Raw genomic sequence first — 27749 nt, forward strand, 5'->3', positions numbered from 1 at the left:
CTAGAACCTCATTATATGCTCAATAACATACCAAATCACACACCCACCAGGGCCATTCCATTTCCTGGAACACTCATGTTTGGTGTAAAAATGGGTGGCACAACAGCTCTGAGAAATCTTTACCTTTTTCAGGAAACTTCATGAATATTCCACCCCTTGGTTAAAGAAACTCATAATGTAGAAGCCCCAAACCCTACTGGGCGCAACTCTCTCTCTCTCTTGAGTATGCCTGCACTTCCCTTTATTATTTATTTATTTATTTATTTATTTTTTAGATGGAGTCTGGCTCAGTCACCAAGGCTGGAGTGCAGTGGTGCAATCTCAGCTCACTGCAAGCTCTGCCTCCAGGGTTCAGGCCATTCTCCTGCCTCAGCCTCCCAAGCAGCAGGGACTACAGGCGCCCACCACCACGCCTAGCTAATTTTTTGTATTTTCAGTAGAGACGGGGTTTCACCGTATTTTATTTTATTTTTGAGACAGGGTCTCACTTTGTTGGCTCGCTGCAACCTCTGCCTCCCAGGCTCAAGCAATCCTCCAACCTCAGCCCCCCAAGTATCTGGGAGGACAGACGTGCACCACCACACCTTGCTAATATTTTGTATTTTTTTTTGTAGAGACAGGGTCTTGCCATGTTCCCCAGGCTGGTCTTGAACTCCTGGACTCAGGTGATCAGCCTGCCTCCACCTTCCAAAGTGCTGGGATTACAGGAATGAGCCACCCCACCTGACCACACTCCCATTTCTTGAGTGTGTGCATTTTGCTCTGCAATAAATCTCTCTACTTTCACTTTTCTCTGACTCGTCCTTGAATTCCTTCTTGTGACAGCGTCAACAGCCTGGACACCAGCTGCAGTCAAGGTCTCACCAGTGTTTAGGGACCTCCTCTAATCCACTGGTATCAGCATGATCAGACTTGCTTTTTCAGAAAAAGCCTTCTGTCCATAGGACAAAGGGAAGTGACTCAGAGAAGGGGCAGGAGGAATCACAAGCTCCCTGCCTGACCAGGCCTGGACTATGGCAGAGACAGTGAGATGGTGAGAAAGCAAGGGTAGACAGCCAGCCAAATCCAGAATATAGAAAGTTCTACAGGAAAAGGTGGTGCCAAGGTGGGACAGGGGAAAGGAATTGTTGCACATTAACAGTGCAATGCAGAGCACTGGTCTTGTTTATGTCCAGGTTAGAACAAACCAATGAGAAAGCACATCTATGAGACAACTGGAGAAATTTGAACACTGACTAGATATAATATTATGTTAATTATGCTTTAATTTGGGGTACAATAATGCTTTTGTAGCTATTTCTAAAGAGTCCTTATCTCTTAAGGATACACTCTAAAATACTAGTGGATTAAGTTATATGATGTTTAGATTCTTTTTAAAATAATCCAGTGGGGTGAGAGGGAGAGGGAAGGGAGAGGAGCATAGATGAAACAGTGTTGGCCATATGTTTGTAATTGTTAAAACTGAGTGATGGGAATATGGAGATTTAACATATTAATACTATTTTCTGCCCATGTAATATTTGAATATTTTCATAATAAAATAGAGAGAGAGATAAAGAGAGAAAAGAGAAAAGAAGAGAAGAGAGAAGAGATAAGGGAAGTGGAGGAAAAAGAGCTTTCTTCAAGGACCATTGTGGTGGACACAAATGAAAGAGACCCCCTTCCTACTATGAATTCTAGGTGTGTACTACCCAAGATGAGTCAATCGGATTCTAGCTTCCAGAAATGGTGAGCATGATGCAGCCCTACAGAGGCAGTGCCCTGGAAAGGAGACCCATGACCATCCAAGGAAGATGTCCCATCACAGCACTGCCCTGGGTCATGTGTTTTCCAAGTCCACATGTCCGGTAGTTCCTTCTTTCCTATGACCAATGCCACCAACCTTCCAGCACTGTCCTTTATTGCTAGGCAAACCTGAGCCATCCTCTTCTTCTTGCAACTTGTGCCTGAAGTAACATGGACACAAAGTCCCCACTTTTCCCACATTCTCAGAATGAAGTAGTTCTCCCTCCACACTTTAGGTGCTAGAGGCAAGTGGATTGCTTGAGCTCAAGAGTTCAAGACCAGCCTGAGCAACATGGCAAAACCCCGTCTCTACAAAAAATACAAAAATTAACCGGGGGTGGTGGTGTGCACCTGTAGTCCCAGCTACTCAGGAGGCAGAGAAGGAGGATTTCTTGAGCCCTGAAGGTGGTTGTGTTACGTGCATTCATGTGAAGAGACCACCAAACAGGCTTTGTGTGAGCAATAAAGCTTTTTAATCGTGTGGGTGCAGGCAGACTGAGTCTGAAAAAAGAGTCAGCAAAGGGAGATAGGGATGGGGCGGTTTTATAGGATTTGTGTAGGTAGTGGAAAATTACAGTTAAAGGGGGTTGTCCTCTTGCGGGTACAGGTGGGGGTCACAAGGTGCTCGGTGGGGAGCTCCTGAGATTTATTGTCCAGGAGAAGGAATGTCACAAGGTCAACTGATCAGTTAGAGTGGGGCAGGAACAAATTACAGTGGTGGAATGTCATCAGTTAAGGCAGGAACTGCGTATTTTCACTTCTTTGTGGTTCTTCAGTTGCTTCAGGCCATCTGGATGTATAAGTGCAGGTCACAGGGGATATGATGGCTTAGCTCGGGCTCAGAGGCCTGACATTCCTGTCTTCTTATATTAATAAGAAAAACAAAACAAAATAGTGATGAAATGTTGGGGCAGTGAAAATTTTTGGGGGTGGTATGGAGAGATAATGGGTGATGTTTCTCAGGGCTGCTTCAAGCAGGATTAGGGGTGACATAGGAACCTAGAGTGGGAGAGATTAAACTGAAGAAAGATTTTGTGGTAAGGGGTGATATTGTGGGGTTGTTAGAAAGAGCAATGCTCATATAGAATGATTGATGATGGCCTGGATGCAGTTTTGTATGAATTGAGAAACTAAACGGAAGACACAAGGTCTGAATAAGAGAAGGAGAAAAACAGGCATTAAAGGACTAAGAACTGGGAGGACCCAGGACATCCAATTAGAGAGTGCCCAAGGGGGTTCAGCATAATTATTTGCTTGGTTGGTGAGTTTTTGGTCTCCATCCTTGAGTTTTTTTTATGTTGTCATATGCCAGGCCAGATTGATTTAGGTAAAAACAACACTCTTCATTTAAAAATATACAGAGTTCTCCTTTCTCAGCAGTGAGTAAGTCGAGGCCTCAGCAGTTTTGGAGGAAAGAGAAATGCAAAGGAAGCAATTGTTTGTTAAAGAAGGATTAGAAATGGCTAGGAGAGAGTGAGTGAGATTGATAGTGTGGTGGAGATAGCTGAGGAGAGGTAGAGGGTGGCATAAGAATGGGAACGAGAATAAGAGTGAGTATAAAAGTACTTCATCAGGGTGAAAGTATTGGAGGGTGCCCTGTCAGCAAAGATCATCTGTCCACTCCAAGAGGGAGTAAAGAGTGGCGGATTGGGGATAGTACCAGGAGATATCCACTATGATGGTTTGGAGGAAAAGTGTAAACTGGCAGTGTAAACAGGGGCAGGGCATTTATGAGTCATTGAGAATGGTGAATAGGAGTATGACTAGACAGAAGATAGTGGAGATGACAAATTTTGGGGGCACAGTCCAAATAGTGGGGGTGACTGTGTAGAGCTCTGTTGCAAAAAGTAGGGTAAGGATAAATAGACTTAATAGAATGAAGAGATGTATTAGGCTCATAAGGGTTATCATTGTTCTTCAGAAATGTAAGTGAGTTTAAGGGAAGTAGGGGTGAGTACTTGCGACTTCCAGAAGGAAGAGGAGAGATCAGGCTGGCTGTCTGATGGGCACAGCTTTATTCTGGAACAGTGAATCCAATGGGGAGGGTTGTGCAGACGGATGGCAGTTGGGGTGCTATAAATGACCAGGTAGGGTCCAGTCCATCAAAGCTGTAGAGTGTGAGGGGTCAGACTTGACAAGGACTGATTGCCCAGCTAAGGTATCTTCATATGGCTGGGAGTTTGGAGGAGGCAAGAGAAGATTAGCAGCCTGGTGAATTTCCTGTCTAGCCTGCTGGAGGACTGGAAGATAAAGGCAACAGGTCATGGGCCTGGCTCCTGTGTGAGGACTCTAGCAGCACAGCCTTGTATTTCAGCTGTGTGTAAGGAACAAGGATGGGACGAGTCAGGGAATGCTAGTGTGGGAGCTGTCTCCAGGTCCTTTTTGAGAGGGTGAAAGGAAGAATGGGGAAAAGACTTATGGTCTATGGGATTAGTTAAATTACCCTTTGTGAGCTAGTAAAGTGGTTTGATTAGGATAGCAAAGCCCGGTATCCAAAGTTGGAAATATCCAACAATGCCTAAGAAGGAAGGGAGTTGTTGTTTGGTGGTGGGGGTTGGGGTCTGGGAGATTAACTGAACACAGTCTGCAGGAAGGGTGTGTGTATGTTGATGGAGCATTATACCAAGATAGGTAATGCTAGGGGAAGAAATTTGTGCCTTGGAGGGCGATACTTTGTACCCCTTTGAGTAGAGATGTTGAAGAAGCAGGCTAGTGTCCTGCTGGGAAGATTGGTAAGAAGGGCTGCAAAGAAGAAGATCATCAACATATTGAATAAGGTGGGAGGCAGATGGGTGAAAAGAAAGCAGATCATGAGAAAGGGCTTGGCCAAAGTAATGTGGGCTGTCCCTGAAGCCTTGGGGTAGAAAAATCCAGGTGAGTTGTTGGGACTGGTGGGTGTCAGAGTCAGTCCAAGTAAGGCGAAAAGAGGCTGGGAGGAGGGATGCAAGGGGATAGTAAAGAAGGCATCTTTGAGGTCGATAACAGAATAGAGTTGTGGAAGGGGGTATTGAAGATAGGAGGGTGTACGGGTTTGGCACTATAGGATGGATGGGAAGGACGATTTGATCAACAAGACGAAGATCCTGAACAAACCTGTAAGACTTGTCCGGTTTCTGGATGGGTAGGATAGGGGAGTTGTAAGGAGAATTTGTAGGCTTTAAGAGGCCATGTTGAAACAGGCAGGTGATAACAGGCTTTAACCCTTTTAAAGCCTGCTGTGGGATGGGATATTGGCATTGAGCGGGGTAAGGGTGATTACATTTTAATGGGATGATAAGGGGTGCATGATCGGTTGCCAAGGTAGGAGTAGAGGTATCTTATACTTGTGGATTAAGGTGGGGAGATACAAGGGGAGGATGTGAAACAGGCCTTGAGTTGGGTAAAAGTGCAACAATGAGATGTGGCTGTGGCCCAGGAATAGTCAGGGAAGCAGATAATTTGGTTAAAATGTCTCATCCTAATAAGGGAGCTGGACAGGTGGGGATAACTAAAAAAGTGCATAAAAGAATGTTGTCCAAGTTGGCACCAGAGTGGGGGAGTTTTAAGGGGTTTAGAAGCCTGGCCGACAATACCCACAACAGTTATGGAGGCAAGGGAAACAGGCCCTTGAAAAGAAGGTAATGTGGAGTGGGTAGCCTCCGTATTGATTAAGAAGGGGACAGACTTACCCTCCACTGTAAGAGTTACCCAAAGCATCTGTGATGGTCCAGGAGGCTTCCGAGGTGATCAGGCAGTGTCAGTCTTCAGCTGCTAAGCTGAGAAGATCTGGGAAGGAGTCAGTCAGAGAGCCTTGGGCCAGAGTTCCAGGGGCTCTGGGAGTGGTTGCCAGGCAAGTTGAACAGTCTGATTTCCAGTGGGGTCTCGCACAGATGGGACATTCCTTGGCCCAGTGGCCAGATTTCCGGCACTTGAAGGAAGATCCTGGGGGAGGAGGTCCTGGAGAAATGCCTGGCCCCTGCAGTTTAGGTGTTTTGAAGTTCTTGTGTGCTGGAGATGTGGCTGGGGTTTCTCTTACAGCGGAGGCAAGTAATTGCGACTCAGAAATATGTTGCCACTTGGCTGCCTCTTTTCTATTATTGTACACCTTAAGGCGAGGGTAATTAAATCCTGTTGTGGGGTTTGAGGGCTGGAATCTAATTTTTGGAGCTTTTTCTAATGTCAGGAGCAGATTGGGTAATAAAATGCATATTGAGAATAAGACGGTCTTCTGGCCCCTCTGGGTCTAGGGAGGTAAAGTGTCTAAGGGTTGTTGCCAAACAGGCCATGGACTCAGCTGGGTTTTCATATTTGATGAAAAAGAGCCTAAACGCTAACTGATTTGGGAGAGGTCAGCTAAAGAAAAAGGAGCATTAACCTTGACTATGCCTTTAGCTCTAGCCACCTCTAAGAGGAAATTGTTGGGCCGGTGGGGGAGGGCTAGTTGTGGAACGAAACTGTAAGCCAGACCAGGTGTGAGGAGAGGAGGTGATAGAAGGTTTACAGGGTAGGGGAGCAGAGGCTGGGGAAGAATTGGGACCTGGCTAGGCCTGGCGAGGAGCAGCCTGGGGAGGAGGGGAGAAATCAGATGGGTCCGTAGAAAAGGAGGATTCAAACGACTCAGAGCTTGGGGTGGAGACTGAAGGAACAGACAGGAGAGAAAGAGGAAAGATTTGGGATGAGTCACATTGGGAGCAGAGACTAGAGAGGGACTGATGTGTAAAGAATGCCTGGACATCAGGCGCCTCAGACCATTTATCCATTTTACGACAAAAATTATCTAGATCTTGTAGGATGGATAAATCGAAAGTGTCATTCTCTGGCCACTTGGAACTATTGTCAAGTTTGTATTGGGGCCAAGCAGTATCACAGAAGAAAATAAGATGTTTAGGTTTTAAAAAGAGTGCATAAAAGAATGTTGTCCAAGTCCATCCCCTTCTTAATCAATACGGGGGCTACCCACTCCACATTACCTTTTTTTCAAGGGCCTGTTTCCCTTGCCTCCATAACTGTTGTGGGTATTGATGGCCAGGCTTATAAGCCCCTTAAAATTACCCCACTCTGGTGCCAACTTGGACAGGTCAGGTGTTAGTCAAAGGTGTTTTAAGTTTTAAGAACACAGGCTAAGAGAGAAGAACGGGGAATGAAGCATGGAAGGTTGCCCATAGTGAAAGAGGTAAGTTTAAAGAGAAAGGTAGAGACATGGAGAAGTGGGGAGGTGAGCAGCCCTGGGCTGTCATGTGGGTTAGCAGCCAAAGCAGGTGTCCCAGCAATTGACTTACCACCAAGGGAATGTGGGTGAATGACCAAGGCAGGCATCCCCCCGGTGATCAGACACCAAATGGAATGTGGGTGAAAGATCAAGGTAGGTGTCCCCATGATGATCAGACACCAAAGGAAGGCTGTCTTCCCAAATCCATGATCCATGTTGGAGTTTTTGAGTTCATGGATAAAATGTGTCTCCTTTGTCTCTACTAGAGAGGAAAAAGAACTGGAATTTGAAGGACAGGGAGATTGAAGTGTAGCAAGAGAGGCTGAAGAAGAGAGTGAAGAGACCGCTTACCCGATTTGAAATTGGTGAGATGTTCCTTGGGCTGGTCTGAGGACCTGAGGTCGTAGGTGGATCTTCTCATGGAGTGAGGGTGAGGACAGGGGACCAATCTCCCGAAGGAGTCACACTGTCCGGGGTCTTTGGCACCAAATGTTATGCACATCCATGTGAAGAGACCACCAAACAGGCTTTGTGTGAGCAATAAAGCTTTTTAATCATGTGGGTGCAGGCAGACTGAGTCTGAAAAAGGAGTCAGCAACGGGAGATAGAGTTGGGGTGGTTCTATAGGATTTGGGTAGGTAATGGAAAATTACAGTTAAAGGGGGTTGTCCTCTTGCAGGCAAGGGCGGGGGTCACAAGGTGCTCAGTGGGGAGTTCCTGAGACTCATTGTCCAGGAGAAGGAATGTCACAAGGTCAATTGATCAGTTGGGGTGGGGCAGGAACAAATTACAATGGTGGAATGTCATCAGTTAAGGCAGGAACTGCCTATTTTCACTTCTTTTGTGGTTCTTCAATTGCTTCAGGCCATCTGGATGTGTATGTGCAGGTCACAGAGGATATGATGGCTTAGCTTGGGCTCAGAGGCCTGACAGGTTGCTGCAGTGAGCCAAGATCACACTACTGCACTCCTGCCTGGGCAACAGAGCCACAAAAAAAAAAAAAAAAGGAAGAAAAGAAAACAAAAAGAAAAAAATTTTTTTCCACCAAGAATTTAGTAAAAAATTATAGGGAAAAGTGTCACTAATTCAAAGGAATTGCATTGAAAATTATTCATTCATTCAACAGATATTTATTGAGAAGCAAGTATGCTGGTGATAGGGTTACAACAGTGCACAAATTCCTGCATTCAAGGAATGAGGTAAGAGTATGCAGATAGGAGCCAGAGAGGTCAACAGGCAATTGCAACATAGAGTAACACATGCTCCAGAACACATAGGAGGGCTTCCAGACCACATGCTGGGCTATCAGAGCTGGCTTCCTGGAAGTGGTGTGGCTCAGCTAAAACCTGAGAACCAAGAATGAGCCTTCTGATATCTCACGGGTAAATCGGCACAAATGAAACCATTTTATAACCAAACAACCTTTTCCCTCCTGAACTGCACTTTTTCTAGAACCCATTTAATCCTTCCTAACATGTTCAATCCAGCCCCGTGATTTTTCAGTCAAATGCAAGATGCGTAGGATTCCTTTTCTGTTCAGTGCTCCCCAGCCAATCTTTTTCCCTTCTCCCACCCCACAGTTACTAATTCCAGCGTTTCAGTTCTCAGCAGAGGATGACAGTTCCACCAGGAGACATCAGTGTTATCTGGAGACATTTTAGTTGTCCCAGCTGAGGGCACAGTGCTGCTGGCATCTAGTGGGTGAAGGTCAGGAATGCACCTCAACATCCTGGAACACTCAGGACAATCCCCTGCAACAAAAACCTATCCATCCAGAACATCAACAGGGCTGTGGCTGAGGAGCCCTGCTCTAGTGCTTCCTCCTTGCTGTATCCTCATCAAGGAGGGCTCTGGGGCATGTCAGGGGCTGCTACAGGCTCCTGGCAGATTTCGGCGACTTACTCCAGACTTGTGGAACATTCAGGACTCTTAGCATGGCCACAGGAGAGTCAGGCTGTCCACAAGCACTCTCTCTTTCTTCACCCACTCATTCCCATCACTCTACCATTTCCACTGCCTTCCCAAATGCCCATCGTGAGTCCCACCAGGGGCCAGAACACCACCCTCTCAAGCCTCCCCAGTGGCGCGTGCACACCTGGAGAACATGTCTCACATCCCCCAGCCAGCGAGACGTCCTGAGATTCCAGCACTTCTCAGTGTCTTTCCCAGCTTGTTTGTATCTGGAATGGGGTGGGGTCTCTCACACAGGAGAAATTACAAGGAAAAGTGTACGTGACAGGAATGGAGGAATTTCTGTGGAAACGGTGTGTGAGAAAACGTGGGAAGAAAGAAACTTCAGGAAATGGTAAGTGGCATCTTGAGAGCAGAAAGTGAGAAGGGAGCAGAAAGAAATGGGACTGGAACCTGGGAAGGAAAGGACAGTTGGGGATGGCCTTGCACACCGTGGGCACTGAGGAGTGTGGGCCCATGGCATGGGTGGAGAGGAGTTTCAAGACAGGGAGTAGATTCCTATTTTGAACTTCGGATTGGCCCTGGCAATGTGGAGACTGTATTGGAAGAAGGCAAGAATGGAGGAGAGCCCCTAGGTGGAGGTTTGGCAATGCTCTCTCCAGAATATAGCAGAGGCCTCTTCCAAGGTAGGAAAGCCCTGAGTGGAGAGAAGTTAATGGATCTGAGGGTGCAAGGGAGGACTTGGATTATCAGGACTTTTAGGGAGGCATATGATCAAGGCTTGGGTCTTGGCCCATTGAAATGGGGAGCACTGGTTTTAGGATGTGGGTCAATCAGTTTGGTTTTCAGGACAGGCTGAGTTGGATATCCTGGGGGACCTCCAGGTGGCAGTGTCAGGGGAAGCTGGATGTGCTGACACTGAACTCAGAAGAGTGACTGAGTAGAGATCTACATCTGGGGTCACAGGCAGTGGATGCCGTAGGGGTGGACTCAATAGCTCAAGCAGAACCCGGAGGAATGCAGGCAGCAAAGGGAGCCCTAAAGAACAATGAGGAGATGTGCCAAGAAAGAGCCAAATCCGGGGCTTTGTAGCAGCCCAGGGGAGAGGGCTGTGGGAGTAAGAGGAAGTGTCAGCAATATCAAATGTTGCAGAGACATAGAGTAAGATAAGAGCGGAAAAAACATCCATGGAACCCTGTGATGCAATCAGAATGCAGAAAGACTTTGTAACTCCTGCCTGGTCTCCTCCTCTGCCCACTCATGGCAAAGGAATACAAAGTAATGTTCCCTCCTTCCGCCTAGAAAAGCACAACTTCTGCCCCCAAGCTCTGGCCTCTCCTGAGAGGACAGGACCAGCCTCTGAAGTTGAAGGTCCTGGTTTACCAGGTAGGGAAGGAGCCCTTTCCAAGACCCTTTCCAGAAGGTGTGGCTGAGATGGGAACCGTGGACTCTATGCAGATGTAGGAGCTGGCTCCAGTCAAGTGCTAGGAGGTTGTGCGTCCTGGGAAGGAAGAGGCTCTGGAGCCTCTGTGGAGACTCTGGGACTGTCCTTGGGGGAGACGTGAGCAGGAAGAAGCAGGGCCTTCACAGTCCCCAGCTTAGGGGCCTCACCACCCAGACTGAAGACCAGGACCAAACCCTTTCCTGCACAGTTACAATGTGTCATTTAATTTTACTAAAGGGAATATTTTTTAAATGAGGATGCTACTTTGTGATTAATTTTTACCTCTATTCATAAAAGAAACGTTTCTTATCTATTTAAGATGATTCATATCAGACCAGTGTCTGCCCAACTCGACTGACCCTGTGAAAACTGGGCACTTCACACTCCAATGGTGATGGATGAGTCCCCAGCAGCATAGTTTAGGGGAGTGAGTGGGCAGTGTGGCCTCCTGTGCACGTGACTTCCTCCTTCAGTGTGCCCACATGTGGGTTCCATGGTCTTGTGACATTGTGGCTTTAGAAATTTCTGTTTCCATTTTCTATCATTCAGAGTAAATGAAATTTGCAGGAAATTCAGAACCTTCCACCTGTACAGTGGATACTGTGAGACTCTGCCCAGATGCCCTCTTCAAGCCAATGCATCTCTCCATGCTCCCACCCCCGTAGATGGGAACAGAGGTGCTGGAACTCAGAGCTACTCCCCTTTCTGGGAACTGGAGCTGCCTGCCCAGGCAATGCCCCCTTCCCAGGGATGGCTGAGCCAATGACTGGCTAATGTTGGATTGCAGAGGCCTAGCGCCCTCCCCTCAATTCCTAATTCCTTGTAGGAATAACTGAGGCCTCCTCTGTGACCACGTGGGCAGCTTCTCCCTCTGCCTGGTCCTGTCTTGTTCTCTCCTTTCCAGTTGTGTCTCCTGGAAGCCCTCCCCACAAGTCTGCTGCATACAACTCTCCTTCTCAGAGAGCCTGAGCCCTGGATTCCCAGGAATCCAACCTAAAATAGTCTGCCATTTGGTTTCAATTTTCTCTTTCACTAAGACTCAGTCACAGGTGCTAATAAATAATAAAATGTCACCACCTTGAATTCTATCACTCTCTCTTTTCTTGCCCCATCTCTGACAAGTAGGTGGTCCCTCAAGAACCTGAAAAGCAGACATTAGGAGGAAAGGAGGAGGGGGGGCAAGAGGCCCACTCCTCACCTGGCTGGCTCCCATCCATGTGCCCTTGACTGAGGTGACACCTACCCTGGGAATCCTTCCCCTGCCTCTCGTGAGCCAGGCCGGGTGCTCTTGGGACAGCTCCCACTGCTCCTGTGTGCTCCCCCAGCTTGGCGCATGACTCCCTGAATTATAGTCAGTTCCGTACCTGAATCTCCCTCTAGAATGCCAGTGCCACGAGGACAGAGGACGGTTCCACTTTGTTCACTATTTTCTCCCCAGGGTCTGGCAAAGTTCCTGGGACTTGGGAGAGGTGTCCTTCAGGAGCTTGGCAGAAGCCAAACGGCACACTTAAGTAGGGCAACTGAGGCGAGTTTAATGAAGGATTCTATACAAAGATTTGGACAGGGTATAGGGAGGCCACAATACACAGTGCAGTGCCTGGTGCCAGTGAGAGCAGGGCACCATTCCCACTGCAAGGCCAGACAGGGCAAGGGGAGGGAGCTGTCTGACAAGAGCTGCCCTTACGTCAAGGGACACATCAGCCCACTAGACCCCATCAGGAGGGAGCCAGGGCCTGACTCCCCTGACCTTGCTCTCCAATCTTCTGCCTAAAATTCCCCATCAGCCAAACACAACTGAAAACTGAAAGACAGGGGAGCCTGCTGTTAATAAGGTGAGCTTCCCCCGGAATAAAGCTGGGTAGAGAGTGGAGAATGGATATGGAAGGGCAAAAGGAAGATTTATAAGACAGTGGGCACTAAATATCTATGAGATGAATAAAGGAACCACATTTTACAACAAACGTTCATTGAAACGCTACTCAATGGAAAGAGATCATTTCGGTCACTGTCTGATGCAGACAAATCAAAGGCCACATGCATCAAAAAGGCCATGTCAGTGTAACTCCGACATGGGGCAGACAGCAAGGCTGAAGGCTATGGGGTATGTGGAGCCGGAACTGAGAGATCCTGATGTAAATCTAGCACTTGGGAAAAGGGGGACTAGAAGAAATTCACCCACAGGCAGAGGAAAACACAAACACTTATCTATTTTTGCCTAGGCTTTAAGTGGTATGGGAAAAATCTCTGAGACTACAAATCCTGTGCTTCATGCACAGGTTTATAATACCCTCAAAATGGAAGACCCCAAAACCAGGCACGGAAAATTCATATCAGGCCATTGATGCCCTCAATGTTCCTGGCTGAAACAAACTCAAAACTCCTCTGGAAAGGAGTGCTCCCACTTCAAGCCATGAAAAGCTACTGCAGAGAAAATAATCCCCAGTCAAGACACACTCACGTTGAAACTGCAAGGCACACAAGGAAATGGATCACCCTGAGTGATAGCTGGCAGAGCTAATAAACCTCTGTATACCTCTAAGAAGCTCCACGCACTAGTATAACCCTTAAAGATTTGATGAAATCATTACTTTATTAAAATTGTGTTTATAAAAAATCAAAATCCAAAAAAAGCAACAAATTTTATACCAGAGCCAATTCGGTATATACAAGGGTGTCTTACTCTTGTGGAATTTGTCTTATTGTCCTAACTCAGCACATTGTCCTGGTCTATGAAAAGTCCTAGAAACCCTTCTACCCTCTGTAATGTAGGAGCTTTAACTCAATAGGGTTTTTAAAATTCTTTTTTCTTGTCTTTTTTTCTTTTTTAATTTTTTCCATTTTTTCAAGTCAAACTGAAGAAATATTTTTCTTTTCTTTCTAGGAATGCATATTCACCCCCCAAGGCCACTTGTCTCCTGATTGGAGAGTATTAGACAATTCTCAGGATTTCTTTATTTTCCTTCTTTATTCCATAGGATTGGATTTAGGCATTTAATCCAGTAGGATTGGGTTTAGGCATATCTCTAAAGCACAATGTTTCAACGTTTTGATGTAAGATTGTGCCCTATTTCTTGTTCAGTTGCTGCCAGCAGATGTTATAGTTTTAAAACTAGTTTTTGGTCATTGAGATATTAGAGGAGGGAAGAGTCTGCTATCCTGCTTTACTCATCTTCATCTACACTACACTGTCATCTTCACTGCAAAGTCCTGTATTAATGTTTTTAGATTCTATAACATTTTAACAGGTGTCAAAAAATCTTAAGCACCACTTCAGCTTGGGAATCTCTAAATGTAATGGTGTTTGTGGGCTGGACTGATGTCTGCGTCTTCTTGTTGTTGGTATTGTCTGTAGTAATGGAGAGCCGGGAGATCCTGGACACTTCCTGTTCATGGGCACTTGATGCATTAGCTGCTCCAGCAGCTGATTACATTTAACAACAAGGATGTGTGGGTGAACCCAGGGAGACCAATCTCAGTGGAGTGGTGGGGGCAGAAGCCAGGCTGCAGGGTATAGAGTAGGGAATGAGCAGTGATGAAGTAGAAACAGAGTTTGGACAACTAGTGAAGCTGCCTGGAAGAGGGGGAGAAGAGACAGTAAATGGTCAGACCAATGTTTGAGGTCAAAGTGGGCTTGTAATCTTTATTTAAGGGACAGATCTGAGCATTTAAAAATTCTGAATAATCTAATAGAGAGGAAAAAGTTGGGACTCAAAGAAAATGTGGGAAAAAATGATGAAGGTTAAACGGAATGAGATCCAGAGTGCAGGGGGAGAGATTAGCCTTTGGTGTTAGAGGAGCAACTCTGTCCATGGAGAGAGGAAAAATGTAGACATACCACAGTTGCATTTGAAGTTGGGGCCTGAGGAGTTGAGGAGTTCTGAGAAAAGCAGAAGATGAGATCATTTCCTTAGAGTAAACGGGAGTCATTAGAACGGGGGTGAAGAGACTGGAAGCTTTAGGTAGCTTGAAATAGTTGATGGAAAAATGGGATAAAGTGACAATTTGTCACACTCAGAACAGCTATCAGGGAATCTAGAAGAATCTCTGGAAGCTAGTTGAAGATCTTAAATTACCAATGTATCTTGTCCACATAGCTAAGCGGTTTTACTTATTTTTATTTTTTTGAAACAGGGTCTCACTCTGTCACGCAGGCTGGAGTGTAGTAGTAGTAGCACAATCACAGCTCAATGCAATCTCTGCCTCCCGGGCTCAAGCAATCCTCCCACCCCAGCCTCCCGGGCCTGGGACTACAGACACACACCACCACTCCCAGCTATATTTTGTACATTTGTAGAGACAGGGTCTCGCCATGTTGCCCAAGCTGGTCTTGAACTCCTGGGCTCAAGTAATCTGCCCACCTCGGCCTCCCAAAGTGCTGGGATTACAAGCTTGAGCCCGGCTGCTAAGTGGTTTTAAACAGCTGTTCTCGGAAACACACACTCAAAGAAAAAATGTAGAGGATAATTTATCTAAGGCTGGGGCTTCAAGAGAGGTCAGGGTGTTGACAAGAGAATGACTAAGTGGCAGACTACTGGATCTCAGCTAGATAAAGAGGGATGTGACCGTGGGAGGGACTGATAGTCAGAGGCTGGAAGGCTTGATGAACAACACATATTACACAAAGAATAAATGGAGTGAGAGAAACCAAAGGAGTAAAAGTTGTCATCAGAAAAGTGAGAAATTTTATTGTGAGAGTTTAGTGGTAAATCAATGTTAACAAACCTCAGCTGGGCACTAGTGGAGTGAAACCGAAGGCCAGGGAGTTGAGTTAATGAGCTGAGACTTGGGCACCAGATGGGGGTCCACATGGACAACTAAGCCACCAGGATGATGTGGGAAACTGGGGTGAATAGAAGCCCCTTATCCATGTGCACAAGTCTTGAATAAAATAGGGGCAACCAGGCAGTCAGTGGATGATAGCAGTGAGGTGGAGCAGAGAGCAATGTAGTTGGAGAAGTGGAGCCCACAGCAGTCTCCTTTATATCTAGAAGGGAATTAATAGCCAAAAAATGGCACCGAGGCCAAGGATGTCACCTTCTGACTCCCAAATCTGAGACAGATGTGAGAGGGAAGGAGTATCCTCAAGGGACAGGAGATGGTGTGAATGTTTTTGGCATAAATCAAAGATGTCAGGGAAATTGTCAGAAGTCAGGTTCCAGAGACACAGAGGAAAAGCATGGGAGAAAGTGGAATATTGGGAGGTGAGATTAGGGCAGAGGAAGCACAAATCAAAGAACGAGGAATAGAAAAAGTCATATGAGCTGAGGAGTTGGCCAAACATGACAGAATGGGAATATGATGGAATTAAGTGGCTTTATGTGTTCCAAAAGGATTGGTCCACGCAGGCCACAGGAAAATGGGAGGTAAGAAGAAAGGGATCGAAATGCTGCAAAATGTATTACTTCATGGTAAGCAAAGGACTCAAGACTCTAGAAAATGATGCCCTTCCTTCCAAGACTATGTTAGTCCAAATCTTTCAAGATACAGAACCCAAGGTGGGGTCTGGCATACAAGAAGTGTAATAGAGGAAATGTCTGTGACATTTGCAGGACTGCAAAGGGAGCCAGGAGAAGCTGGGAAAGCCATGAGATCACAAGCAGGTCTGACTCCAAGTGAAGGAGATGGGGAATGACGCAAGGTTTGGCTGAAGCATGTGCCAAAGGCACCCATCAGAGGAGTCCCTCTCCAAGGGATGGGCCTATCATAGTGTCCCTAATAGGGTCATGGAGTGGGAGCAGCCCACGGAGGGCACAGCCTTGGCATGAATGCAGACATGGGTCTCAGAGTGCAGCAGCTGGGCCCCTCAGTCAATTAGGCTCCCTCAGAGCTGGGGCAGGAGGTGCACTAGACCACACAGTAATATTTATTTATTATTAATTTAATTAATTAATATTAATTAATTAAATTAATTAATATTAATTTAATTAATAATATTAATTAATTTAATTAATTAATATTATTAAATTAATTAATAATATTAATTAATTAAATTAATTAATAATATATTTATGTATTTATTATTACTAGACCACACAGTAGTATTTGTATGTCTAAGGAAGCATTTCTCAGAATATACTCACTGAACTTTTAGCCTATAAGTACCTGTATGAAAATTTTAAAAGGGGTTTCATGATCAAAACATTTTGGGAAACACTCCATACCCTTTCTTCCTCATGAAGGATCATAATGCCTATTAGTATATGAAGGGCTCTGAGAAGTCCTGTAGTAAAGAAACTTGCTTTAGTTTTTTAGTCCAGCTATTTTTCAAACTTAAATAAGCAATAGCCTCCCATCCTTTTTTTTACACTTTTTAGCATACTGCGGAATAAACTGAACATGCATTGAGAAAGACTGCTTTAGGGAATAGTCAACACTATTTCACTCCCAGTAAGTACATATAAAATCTGTATTTCCAAGGTGGATTATCAACACAGCTGTATTTTAGAAATATTATCTGCCCTCCCAGGTATCACAGCTACTAAATGTTGGGTACTGAGGTGGAATTTTAGGGATCAGCCAATTATGGGAAAGAAAATCTGGGGGCAGGATAAGATGGTCTCCGATGCCTTAAAAGTATATGCCATTATTTACCTCTTTGATCTACTACTCAATATCAAACAACTAATTCAGAAGAAAATTGATTGTTTTCTAAAAGTAGTTTTTCTACATTTCCCATTAAGAAGCAGTGGTATTTAAAACTTATAATGGCTATTATGTGAGATTATCACTATCATAGTTTTTCTCTATACAAATTTTCTGTAACATTTTATTTGCTAATAAAAATTAGATAGATGGATTGACTAATTGATAATCTAAGAAAGATTATATTTGAAGAAGCCATAGTAAGGGACAGATTAAATTATCATCAGTCTAAACATTCTAATACCTATTTTTCTTTTTTTGAAATTTTCCAAATTTGTTATTATGCATTTAAACAATAATTTTTTAAACTTTTATTTTAGGTTCTGGGGTACATGTGAAAGCTTGTTACATAGGTAAACTTTTGTCATGAGGGTTTGTTGTACAAATTATTTCATCACTCAGATATCAAGCCCAGTACTCAATAGGTATTTTTTCTGCTCCTCTCCCTCCTCCCACCCTCCAATCTCAAGTAGACCCCAGTGTCTGTTGTTCCCTTCTTTGAGTTCATGTGTTCTCATCATTTAGCTCCCACTTATAAGTGAGAATACAAGGTATTTGGTTTTCTGTTCCTGTGTTAGTTTGCTAAGGGTAATAGCCTCCAGCTCCATTCGTGTTTCCACAAAAAAACATGATCTCGTTCTTTTCATGGCTGCATAGTATTCCATGGTGTATATGTACCACATTTTCTTTATCTAATCTGTCATTGATGGACATTTAGGTTTATTCCATGTCTTTGCTACTGTGAATAGTGCAGCAATGAACATTCACATGCATGTGTCTTTATGGTAGAATGATTTATATTCCTCTGAGTGTATACCCAATAATGGGATTTCTGTTTTTAGCTCTTTGATCTAATACCTATTTCTCAAGATCAAGTTAGATCTCTAAAAAAGGCATCATCCTAGCATTTCCCCATCCCTTCCCTGAACTAAATTTAATGTTGTGTGTATCAATCAGCATACAGTCAAGACAGAAACCACACATGAACATTAAATATAATGAGTTATTAACTTATAAAAGGGTATGAACTACTAAAGGGGGTAAGGAGAACGCTGAAGAATGCAGGAATGGCAGATGTAGAGAGCAGCCATAACCTCTAAGCTAAGGCACAGCAGCCAAGGAAGGGGCGAACTCAAAGAATGCCCTGCCTCCCCAGCTGATCCACCCTTGTTGGAGGGGGTGTGGCTGCAACCCAATGGATGCCCAAGAAGTTTGCAGAATTGTGGCAGGTTGGGGCTGCTGAGCAGGAAACTGCCCGAAGGGGTACCAGTGAGATTCCCAAGAATGTGGGCATGCCTCTGGCGGGGAAGACGCTCTTGGAGTGCCAGCAAAATTTACTAGGAAGCTACCCAGTAGGGTGCCAGCAAAAGTCAGCAGGAAGCCACTGTCGTGGTGTCGGCAAAATTCACTGAGGAGTGGGCACTGCAGGGTCTCCACCCGGCACTGGCAAATCAGCCAAAAGAACAAAAACAAAATAAAAACAAATCCCAGAACCAGAAAGAAAAAACTCTGCCTCTTACTGCGACCCTCTTATGCCTTCTACAGCAACTGGCAGAGGAGAAATGTTTATGGGGTCCAGCTCTAGACTCACAAAGCAGAACACAGAAGAGTGAATGAAGAGCTGAAAGGCGATAAATCAGTAACTGGAGCCTCACATCCTTTGCCTTTTTTATTGAGGGTCAATATATTAAGAAGAATATGTCTGCGTCTTCGGTAAAATTATTGCTAGGGTTATCACCCAGTGCGTGTTTTCAACCTCCCTGATATAAGAACTTAGTGACAAGAAAGAATGAGACAATGATCATGAACGATTGGACCTAACCATTTGTGGCTTTAGTGCCCATCTTCTCAGCAAGGCTTTCTCTCTCTCTCTCTCTCTCTCTCTTTTTTTTTTTTTTTTTTAAGGTGGAGTCTCACTCTGTCACCCAGGCTGGAGTGCAGTGGCACAATCTTGGCTCACGGCAACCTCTACCTCCTGGGTTCGAGTGATTCTCCTGCATCAGCCTCCCGAGTAGCTGGGATTACGGGCACCCATCGCCACCCCTCCTGGCTAATTTTTGTATTTTTAGTAGAGATGAAGTTTTGCCATGTCGGCCAGGCTGGTCTCAAACTCCTGACCTCAAGTGATCCACCCACCTCAGCCTCCCAAAGTGCTGGGATTACAGGCATGAGCCACCACGGCCAGCTCTCAGCAAGGCTTTCTCTGACTACACTATTTAAAATGTGATCCCTGAGCCACTTTGGCCTCTCTTGCTGTCCTTCCCTGCTTCGCCTTCTCCATAGCACTTCTCTCCTACTAATCTACAATTTACTTGAGCTCTGTGAAGTTCAGGATTTTTGCCTGTTTTGTCCATTGGTGTATCCCCAGCACCTGGAACAGAGCTGGGCGCAGGCTAGGCACTCTAGAAATACTTGCTGAATAATTGAATTAAGTAAATGAGTGATCTACACGTGGTGGGGAATGAGAGTATACAGTGACAGTTCCTTCGACTGAAACTGGGGTCGAATTATAGTGATAAAGAGGAACTCAGACCTTCAGAGGTAAGGTTTGTGGGCCACTTGCCAAGGCTGCAGAATGTGGTGTCATTTCACAAACAAGGAGGCCCTATTATGGCTTCAGATATGAGAATGATAAAGAGAACTTTCCTTTCGCCTCAACTGCAGCCTTCTAAACTCTTCCTTCCTTCCTATGTAGAAGTTTCAAGGACCTCATGGCCTGAGTGTGGATAGGCAGAATGCTGGGAATCCGGCAAAAATAAAATAATACTGAAAGTGAAGGTCATGCTAATATTAGGAAGCCAGGGTGATCCTGAATTTACAAAACATTTTTCTTTGGGAAATTTCACACCTCACATGATTCTGTGTTTTTCCATGGGAAATTTCACATCTCACATGACTCTGTGACATGTGGTACACGAGGTGCCTGACTGCTGTTTTTGTCCTCTACTAATGAGGAAGAGTGTGTGTACTCCCAGCGTTTTGCAAGTTTCAAAGTCTGACTTGACTTTCCTTCCTTTTCCTGGAACTGATCCATGAGTATCGAGAGTAAAGCTGCCCGCACCTACTCATTCAAGATCCTGAGTGTCCTGCCCAGCTGCAGGAGGTGGAGAGACCCAGGAGGAGGGGCCACTGCTGATCCCAGGCTGTAGGGGGTGGGAAGAGTGTCCCAGGGCACCATGACCCCCACTCACTCACTCACGGGAGACCCACACAAGAGAGGAGAGGGCACTTACAGCTTAGGTTCCCACGAGCACCAACTCCTCTGCCATCAAACATCATTGTGTTTCTCTTTCTGCCTTGTCTGTCGGCACACGTGGAGTTAAATTTAATGCTCAATCACATATTTGTCTGGGCTCTTTCTGTGTTTATTTTTCTCTTAATAGTTCTCTCTCCTCCCTTCCTCTCCCCGCCCCTCCTCCTCCTCCTCCTTCTTCTTTTTTTTTTTCCAGAGACAGTGTCTCGCTCTGCCACCCAGGCCAGAGTGCAGAGTGGCATGATCATGGCTCACCGCAGCCTCGAACTCCTGGGCTCAAGTGAACATCCCACCTTGGCCTCTGGAATGTCTGGGATTACAGGCACTTGCCACTGCATCTGGCTAATTTTTATATTGTTTATAGATACGGGATCTCACTATGTTGCCCAGGCTGGCCTCAAACTCCTGGCCTCAAGCGACCCTCCCACCTCATACTTCTGAGTAGCTGGGGCTATAGGAATGCGCCTCAGTGTCAGGCTAGTTTCTTAATTTTCTATTTCTATTTTGACAGGTACAAATTTTGTATTCAATCCTACCTCAGACACATCTTTGGTGGGAAAAGGATGTCATTTAATCAATATATAAATTCTAAGCAAATAGGTCTGATCCCCAAATTAGGTTAGTCACAGCTGCTGAGTCGTTGACCCAACAGAAGCTCATCTAGATTTTTTCATTATTTTCAAGTTCCTCTTCTCGGTTCATCCTTCTTCCAGACCGTGTCCTCCCCGTCCCACCCTCTTCCCACAGCCTCCCCTCCCCACAGCCTCCTCCCACCATTCCAAATCTGGGCTGTTCTCTCAATTTCCTTCTCTCTGGACTCAAACCTATCCTAGCCCCCAGCCTCAGTTTGGGGTTAAACTTGTTCTCCTCACATTCTCTCCCACCCAACTTGATGTCGCCTCTGTGTCATCACCACGGGATTTTCCTCCTCTGGGTTCTCCTTTTCCGAGTGGGGTCAGCTCCCCCATGAGTCACAGCACCAATCACTTCTGGCTGCTTGCAAACCCCTTTGCTTTCCTCAGTGTTGACACCCAGGGCAGCCCTATGCTCACTGCCGCTGAGGTCCCACCTCTGCCCCTGGCCTTTTCCCAGCTGACATCACCCTGTGGCTTCCATTTTCCTAAAATTCTCTCTTGAGGCCTCAGTCTTAACCAAAGCACACAGTGCCCCTCAAAAATGACAATAAAAACCCAAACACACCGTGACTGTCACGGCAGGTTCCTGGTCCCCGTATTGAATCAGCGGGTGGGTTTCTGCGAACACTGGTGAGAGGCCGCATTAGAGGATCGGGACCCTCAGGTCTGGACTCGTGGTCACCACATACCTTCCTCCCTGCTGACAGTAGCTGGTACCTGTTACCTACTCAGAGTGTCACATGCCACAAGCCAGAGCGTCTTGGCAGTTCTCAGCACCTTGACATCACTTCCTTGCTACCACTCAGAGCAGCAGTGACACAGTTCCCTTATCTCAGAAGGCCAGAAGACGGCTGTCAAAGGTCACAGGGAAATCAAAGGCGGGGTACAGGGCCAGAGGGAGGAGGAAACAACTTCCCGGTTGCTTTCAGACGCTTCAGAGATCCTCTGGAGGCCTGGGGGAGCTTTTGAGTACTTTATTTCAGTTGGTCCCTGAGCTCAGTAAGCGGGGCTGGTAGAGCCACCAGGGGAATCAACAGTGGTTTCTCGTGCCCCTCAGGGTCAGGAGCAGTCTGATCAAAAGGAGGGCATCCACTGTCCGGGGCCATTCCCACAGCTCCCGGATGCTGGGTCTGGAGGCTGCGCCCTTCCCCTGCAGGAGCTCGGCCCAGTGGTAAGTCATCTGTGTGTCATCTATGTATTTAACCCCTTATGGCCATGTTGATGCTGAGCATGGTTTCACTTTTGCAAACATTTGTTTATACCCTTCGAGAGAAAAACATCTCAGCTGTCACAGGAAGCTGCTTCGGGGGGTGAGCAAACTTCTTAAAATGCAGAAATTATGATCTACACCCGTTTCTTAAAAGTAAGCCATGGTACTTGGTTCTCTTTAATTATATATTTTCTTACATATTGTGTTCATGTAGGCAAGTCCTGTTTCTGCTAAAAGAAGGTAAGTTCTACCAAGACGGTGTCATGCCAGCTTTATTTCCCGTGGCACCTGGCACACTGCTAAGCACTTACATGCTTAACAACTAGATTGGGAATGGTGCTGCTCTGGGGAAGTGGGCACACGTTAAAGAAATGTTTATTTCAGTCTTCTGAAATAGGGAATTACTCTGGCTAAAATGTAGCTCCAGAAAGGGAAAGTGGGGCTGTATGAATCCAGGTCCAGTTTGTTGTTTCCTCCAGGATAAGACAGCTGTCGGAGGGGAAAATCATCTCCCATTTCTCCACAGGGTAGTCTGAAGATGGCCAATTACACGCTGGCACCAGAGGATGAATATGATGTCCTCATAGAAGGTGAACTGGAGAGCGATGAGGCAGAGCAATGTGACAAGTATGACGCCCAGGCGCTCTCAGCCCAGCTGGTGCCATCACTCTGCTCTGCTGTGTTTGTGATCGGTGTCCTGGACAATCTCCTGGTTGTGCTTATCCTAGTAAAATATAAAGGACTCAAATGCATGGAAAATATCTATCTTCTAAACTTGGCAGCTTCTAACTTGTGTTTCTTGCTTACCCTGCCCTTCTGGGCTCATGCTGGTGGCGATCCCATGTGTAAAATTCTCATTGGACTGTACTTCGTGGGCCTGTACAGTGAGACATTTTTCAATTGCCTTCTGACTGTGCAAAGGTACCTAGTGTTTTTGCACAAGGGAAACTTTTTCTCAGCCAGGAGGAGGGTGCCCTGTGGCATCATTACAAGTGTCCTGGCATGGGTAACAGCCATTCTGGCCACTTTGCCTGAATTCGTGGTTTATAAACCTCAGATGGAAGACCAGGAATACAAGTGTGCATTTAGCAGAACTCCCTTCCTGCCAGCTGATGAGACATTCTGGAAGCACTTTCTGACTTTAAAAATGAACATTTTGGTTCTTGTCCTCCCCCTATTTATTTTTACATTTCTCTATGTGCAAATGAGAAAAACACTAAGGTTCAGGGAGCAGAGGTATAGCCTTTTCAAGCTTGTTTTTGCCATAATGGTAGTCTTCCTTCTGATGTGGGCGCCCTACAATATTGCATTTTTCCTGTCCACTTTCAAAGAACACTTCTCCCTGAGTGACTGCAAGAGCAGCTACAATCTGGACAAAAGTGTTCACATCACTAAACTCATCGCCACCACCCACTGCTGCGTCAACCCTCTCCTGTATGCGTTTCTTGATGGGACATTTAGCAAATACCTCTGCCGCTGTTTCCATCTGAGTAGTAACACCCCACTTCAACCCAGGGGGCAGTCTGCACAAGGCACATCGAGGGAAGAACCTGACCATTCCACCGAAGTGTAAACTAGCATCCACCAAATGCAAGAAGAATAAACATGGATTTTCATCTTTCTGCATTATTTCATGTAAATTTTTTACATATTTGTATACAAAATCGGATACAGGAAGAAAAGGGAGAGGTGAGCTAACATTTGCTAAGCACTAAATTTGTCTCAGGCACCGTGCAAGGCTCTTTACAAACGTGAGCTCCTTCGCCTCCTACCACTTGTCCATAGTGTGGATAGGACTAGTCTCATTTCTCTGAAAAGAAAACTAAGGCGCGGAAATTTGTCTAAGATCACACAACTAGGAAGTGGCAGAACTGATTCTCCAGCCCTGGTAGCATTTGCTCAGAGCCTACGCTTGGTCCAGAACATCAAACTCCAAACCCTGGGGACAAACGACATGAAATAAATGTATTTTAAAACATCGATTTAATGTATTTTAAAATAATTTGTAAGTTGCTTTTAAAACCAATTTAACTGCATTCCAAATTATAAACAGCCCATTTATATGGGAGTAATTTTTCAGGCGCATTGCCTTGCCGGTGATGAGAAGAACTAGCTAGCTGGAAGCTGTGGGAAAAAGAGGTAAGGTAACTTGTTCTGTCGAAGTTCTCTAAATTCTCTTGCTTACTTGCCACACCCCTAGGCCCCCAGCTTCCCCTAACCCAAGTTTTCTGGTATTTTCTCGTACTTTATCAAGACTATGGAATCTTAGGAGACTTAACAAAAGCAAATGAGAAATTATGTTTAGAAATGTCTAACAAAATGAATGCTTTGTCCTTTTAAGTATAACACATACCTCAGGCCTCACCAGCACATAACTACAAAAGGTTGTCCCACTTCCTTTCTATGGCTGAGTCAGTAGAACACAGGCTCCCACCTGCCACATCAGCAGAAGGTCACCTCAACATGTGAGCTACCTCCCCGGCGACCCCCCAGATCTGTAAGGATGATGCATCCTTGATCCTAAAAACATTTTCCTGTTCCTGGTGTTCAGAATTGGACTCCACACTCACTGGTCTCTTTATAATCTTGCTTCTGGCCCTTTGAGGCCTCAAAGCTACCAGTGCCTTGCTGCCAGGGGACAATCACTGCTCCCGGCTGAGTCCTGCAGACATAGGGCCTGGGCTGGCTGCCTCCTCCTGCTGGCCCAGCATCTTGTTTGCACTAAAGAGAGCTGGAGGCTTGGCACTGATACTTGCTAAAAACCTACCCAGGCCACCCACTGTTGCTGCACTGCAGGGCACCAGCCCACACTCCTCCCCTCCTGGCATCAGGCACATGTTCACGGCATTAAACCTTACAGGAAAGCAGTGGAACCCTGTCTTTCCTTCATAGGAGGCACTTTCCTTCCTAGGCAAAAATGATGATACCCATGGGCACAGCATCTCACATAGGGACACATAGAGATGTCTGACTCATTAAAACCCAAGTCTCTGGCCAATTAAAAGGGGTCCTTAATGTCCTACTCAACAGTGGTGGAAGGAAATTTGCTCTATATTGATGAAATGAGGTGGAGAAAATCTGATTTTCCAAACATGAGAATTCTCCATATGCCACCCCATAACCAAAGACCCCTTATTTGTGTTAGATGAAACATTCAAAAAGCCTATTAGGATAGTGGATGAGACCCCCAAGGGACATGCTTATACAACAATAACTGGCTCCAAACCACACTCCATGGCAGTGGCTCTCAAATGCCAGCTCACATCACAAGCCTTGTGCTAAAACACAGAGTTCTGGGCCCCATCCCTGAGTTTGTGGTTCAGGAGGTCTGGAGTGTGACCTCAGAATATGCATTTCTAACAAATTCCCCAGGGGATGCAGATACTGCTGACCCAAGGCCCTCCTTCTGAGAACCACTGTTCCATGGAGAAGAAACTCAGCTAAGTAAGGGTTTGGCTTTGTGCTGAAGACAATGTGGAATTTAGAGTTGGGGTGAATTATTCAGGAAAGTAGAGAGGTTTGGAGATGTGAGGGTGGGAAGCGCAGTGGAGGGAGGCAGAGAGGAAATACGAAGCAGCGTCAGTTGGAGAGAAATTAGGAAGAGGAATAAAATGATATATGCCAGGGATTTCAGTTTTGCTGAGCCCATGATGACAGCCTCTTCTCTGGCACCTTGTGTCACTCATTGAGAGCTTGTAGCTGGCTCTGCTCTTTCAGAGTCATAATAGGGCTATGGGTCTGACCTCAAGGTGAGCTGGAATGGGCACAAGTAATAGATAAAACTGCAAGAAGTCACTCAAGGGTCCTTCCTAGAACAAAGGATCCCTACATTCCAAAGGCGAATGCCGGTCACTATCATAAAAGAAAAGAAAGAAAGAAACTGATGGTGACATTTTAAATGGCAATTTTTCTAGCTTCTAATAGGTTGTGGAGCAACTGGAACTTTCATACCCTGCTGGTGGGAATGTAAAATGGTATAATCACTTTGGAAAAATTGGCAGTGTCACCAAAAGCAAAGCCTATACCTACTATCCATTTCACTCCTCAGTATTTACCCAAGAGAAATGAGCATGTATGTCCATACAAAGATTTGGACCCAAATGTTCATGACAGCCTTATTTATATAGCCTCAAACTAGAAAAAGTCTGTCTATCAACAGGTGAATGGATAAACAAATACTGGCCTGTGTATCTAATGGAATACTGCTCATCCACAAAAAGAAACGAGCTATTGAGACACACAGGAGCATGCACGAAATCTCAAAATGCTGAATGAAGGAGGCCAGATTTTAATTTTAATTTTTTATTTATTTATCTATTTTTGAGACAAAGTCTCGCTCTGTCACCCAGCCTGGAATGCAATGGTGTGATCTTGGCTGACTGCAACCTCTGCCTCCTGAGTTCAAGCAATTCTCATGCCTCAGCCTCCCAAGTAGCTGTGACTACAGTCATGCACAAGAGCAACTGGCTAATTTTTGTAATTTTAGTAGAGACAGGGTTTTGCCATGTTGGCCAGCTGCTCTCACACTCCTGACCTCAGGTGATCCACCCGCCTCGGCCTCCTAAAGTGCTGGGATTACAGGCATGAGTCACCGTGCCCAGCCGGAAGCCAGATATTTTTTTAAAGTACTTATTTTGTGATTCTATTTATATAAAATTCTAGAAAATGCAAACAAATCCATAGCGACAGCAAATCAGTGGTTGCTGGAGATGTTGGAGGGGAGAGGAGAGGAATAGATTGCAAAGGGGAACAAGGAAATTTGGGGGGACAGTGGATATGTCTGCTATTTTGACTGTGGTGATGGTTTCATTGGTATATACATATGTCAAAAACGTAACAAGTTGTATACGTTATTTATTATGTGTTGACTATACCTCAAAAAGGCTATTTTTTAAAACCCCTCTCAGCCTCCAGGCACTCCATTACGTTGGTGTGACTTGTCTTGGAAATACACTCTGAGCATTTGCTGGAGGAGATCCAGTGCCTGGGCCTCTGTTTCTTCTCCCAAGTAGAATTGGCAGCTAAAACGGGATGCCCATGGGCACAACCTGTCACCCCCATCACCTACCAGGGAGCAGAAGGAGGCTGCTGGGGGTGCCCCCACAGGGAGCACAGTCTCATCGGGAATGACCTTCCATGGCAAATAAAATCACCAGGGCAAGTCAAGGGAGAGACCAGGGAAGAGAGTGATCCAGTCTATATTAAAAAAGGATGAGAAAGATTGAAGAAAAAGAGAAGAAGGGACAGAAATTCTCTTCACACATTTGCAGAAGTAGGTCCGGACTCTCCATCCACTTCTCCTCCTCCGATACGTAGGACAGGAATCTCAGAGGAAATGGCGTCATCTTCCGATGTTTACAGACACAGCAATGAACTCAAAGAACAATCTTATCAGGATTTTCCAAATGAAAACATGGAGCGTATAGAGAATAAAGATCCGTAAACTCTTATGGTGGCTGAGACTGAAATGGTTAATGAAAAGCAAAAGTGTGTGCTGAATGACACCAGCCACAATGGCCTGAACACTTAAGTAGTGTAATATACTTGGAACACTGACAGCTAACAAGGTCTTCCTCCCATGTCAGACCAAGAACACAGTTTCCTAAAGATAAAAATAGCACATGCTTTTCCACTTTTCCATAAACGACTGCATTAGAAAACTAACAAACCATGAAAAGCAA

The 27749-nt window shown here is 45.5% G+C and overlaps 1 protein-coding gene and 1 long non-coding RNA gene across 3 annotated transcripts; one reads left to right on the forward strand and one right to left on the reverse strand.

Moving 5' to 3' along the window:
* Nucleotides 1-2235: 2235 nt before the first annotated feature.
* LOC104005543 (uncharacterized) lies at nt 2236-21593 on the reverse strand. The gene is made up of 3 exons (XR_010155449.1): nt 21424-21593; nt 7325-7552; nt 2236-2648 (listed from the first exon to the last, which is right to left on the reverse strand). It is a non-coding gene; the product is annotated as an uncharacterized LOC104005543 (long non-coding RNA).
* An 85-nt stretch (nt 21594-21678) lies between these two features.
* CCRL2 (C-C motif chemokine receptor like 2) lies at nt 21679-27518 on the forward strand. Of its 2 annotated transcripts, none has more exons than XM_001149992.7 (2): nt 21679-22029; nt 22595-27518. In XM_001149992.7, exon 2 carries the CDS (start codon nt 22607-22609, stop codon nt 23639-23641), a length of 1035 nt encoding a protein of 344 aa, XP_001149992.2. In that variant the 5' UTR covers nt 21679-22029; nt 22595-22606; the 3' UTR covers nt 23642-27518. The 2 variants fall into 2 exon arrangements, with proteins under 2 accessions (XP_001149992.2, XP_016796388.2); XM_016940899.3 differs by lacking the exon at nt 21679-22029 and adding an exon at nt 22043-22221.
* The last annotated feature ends 231 nt before the right edge of the window (nt 27519-27749 follow it).

The sequence above is a fragment of the Pan troglodytes genome, chromosome 2 (assembly GCF_028858775.2).
Source record: "Pan troglodytes isolate AG18354 chromosome 2, NHGRI_mPanTro3-v2.0_pri, whole genome shotgun sequence".
Lineage (NCBI taxonomy): Eukaryota > Metazoa > Chordata > Mammalia > Primates > Hominidae > Pan > Pan troglodytes.

What these genes read in the sequence shown, in the direction of transcription:
- CCRL2 (XM_016940899.3), top strand. Translation starts at nt 22,198, where the DNA reads ATGATCTACACCCGTTTCTTAAAA. An exon ending in TCTACACCCGTTTCTTAAAA is followed by an intron (nt 22,222 to 22,594) that starts GTAAGCCATGGT and finishes ATTTCTCCACAG; the next exon opens with GGTAGTCTGAAGATGGCCAA.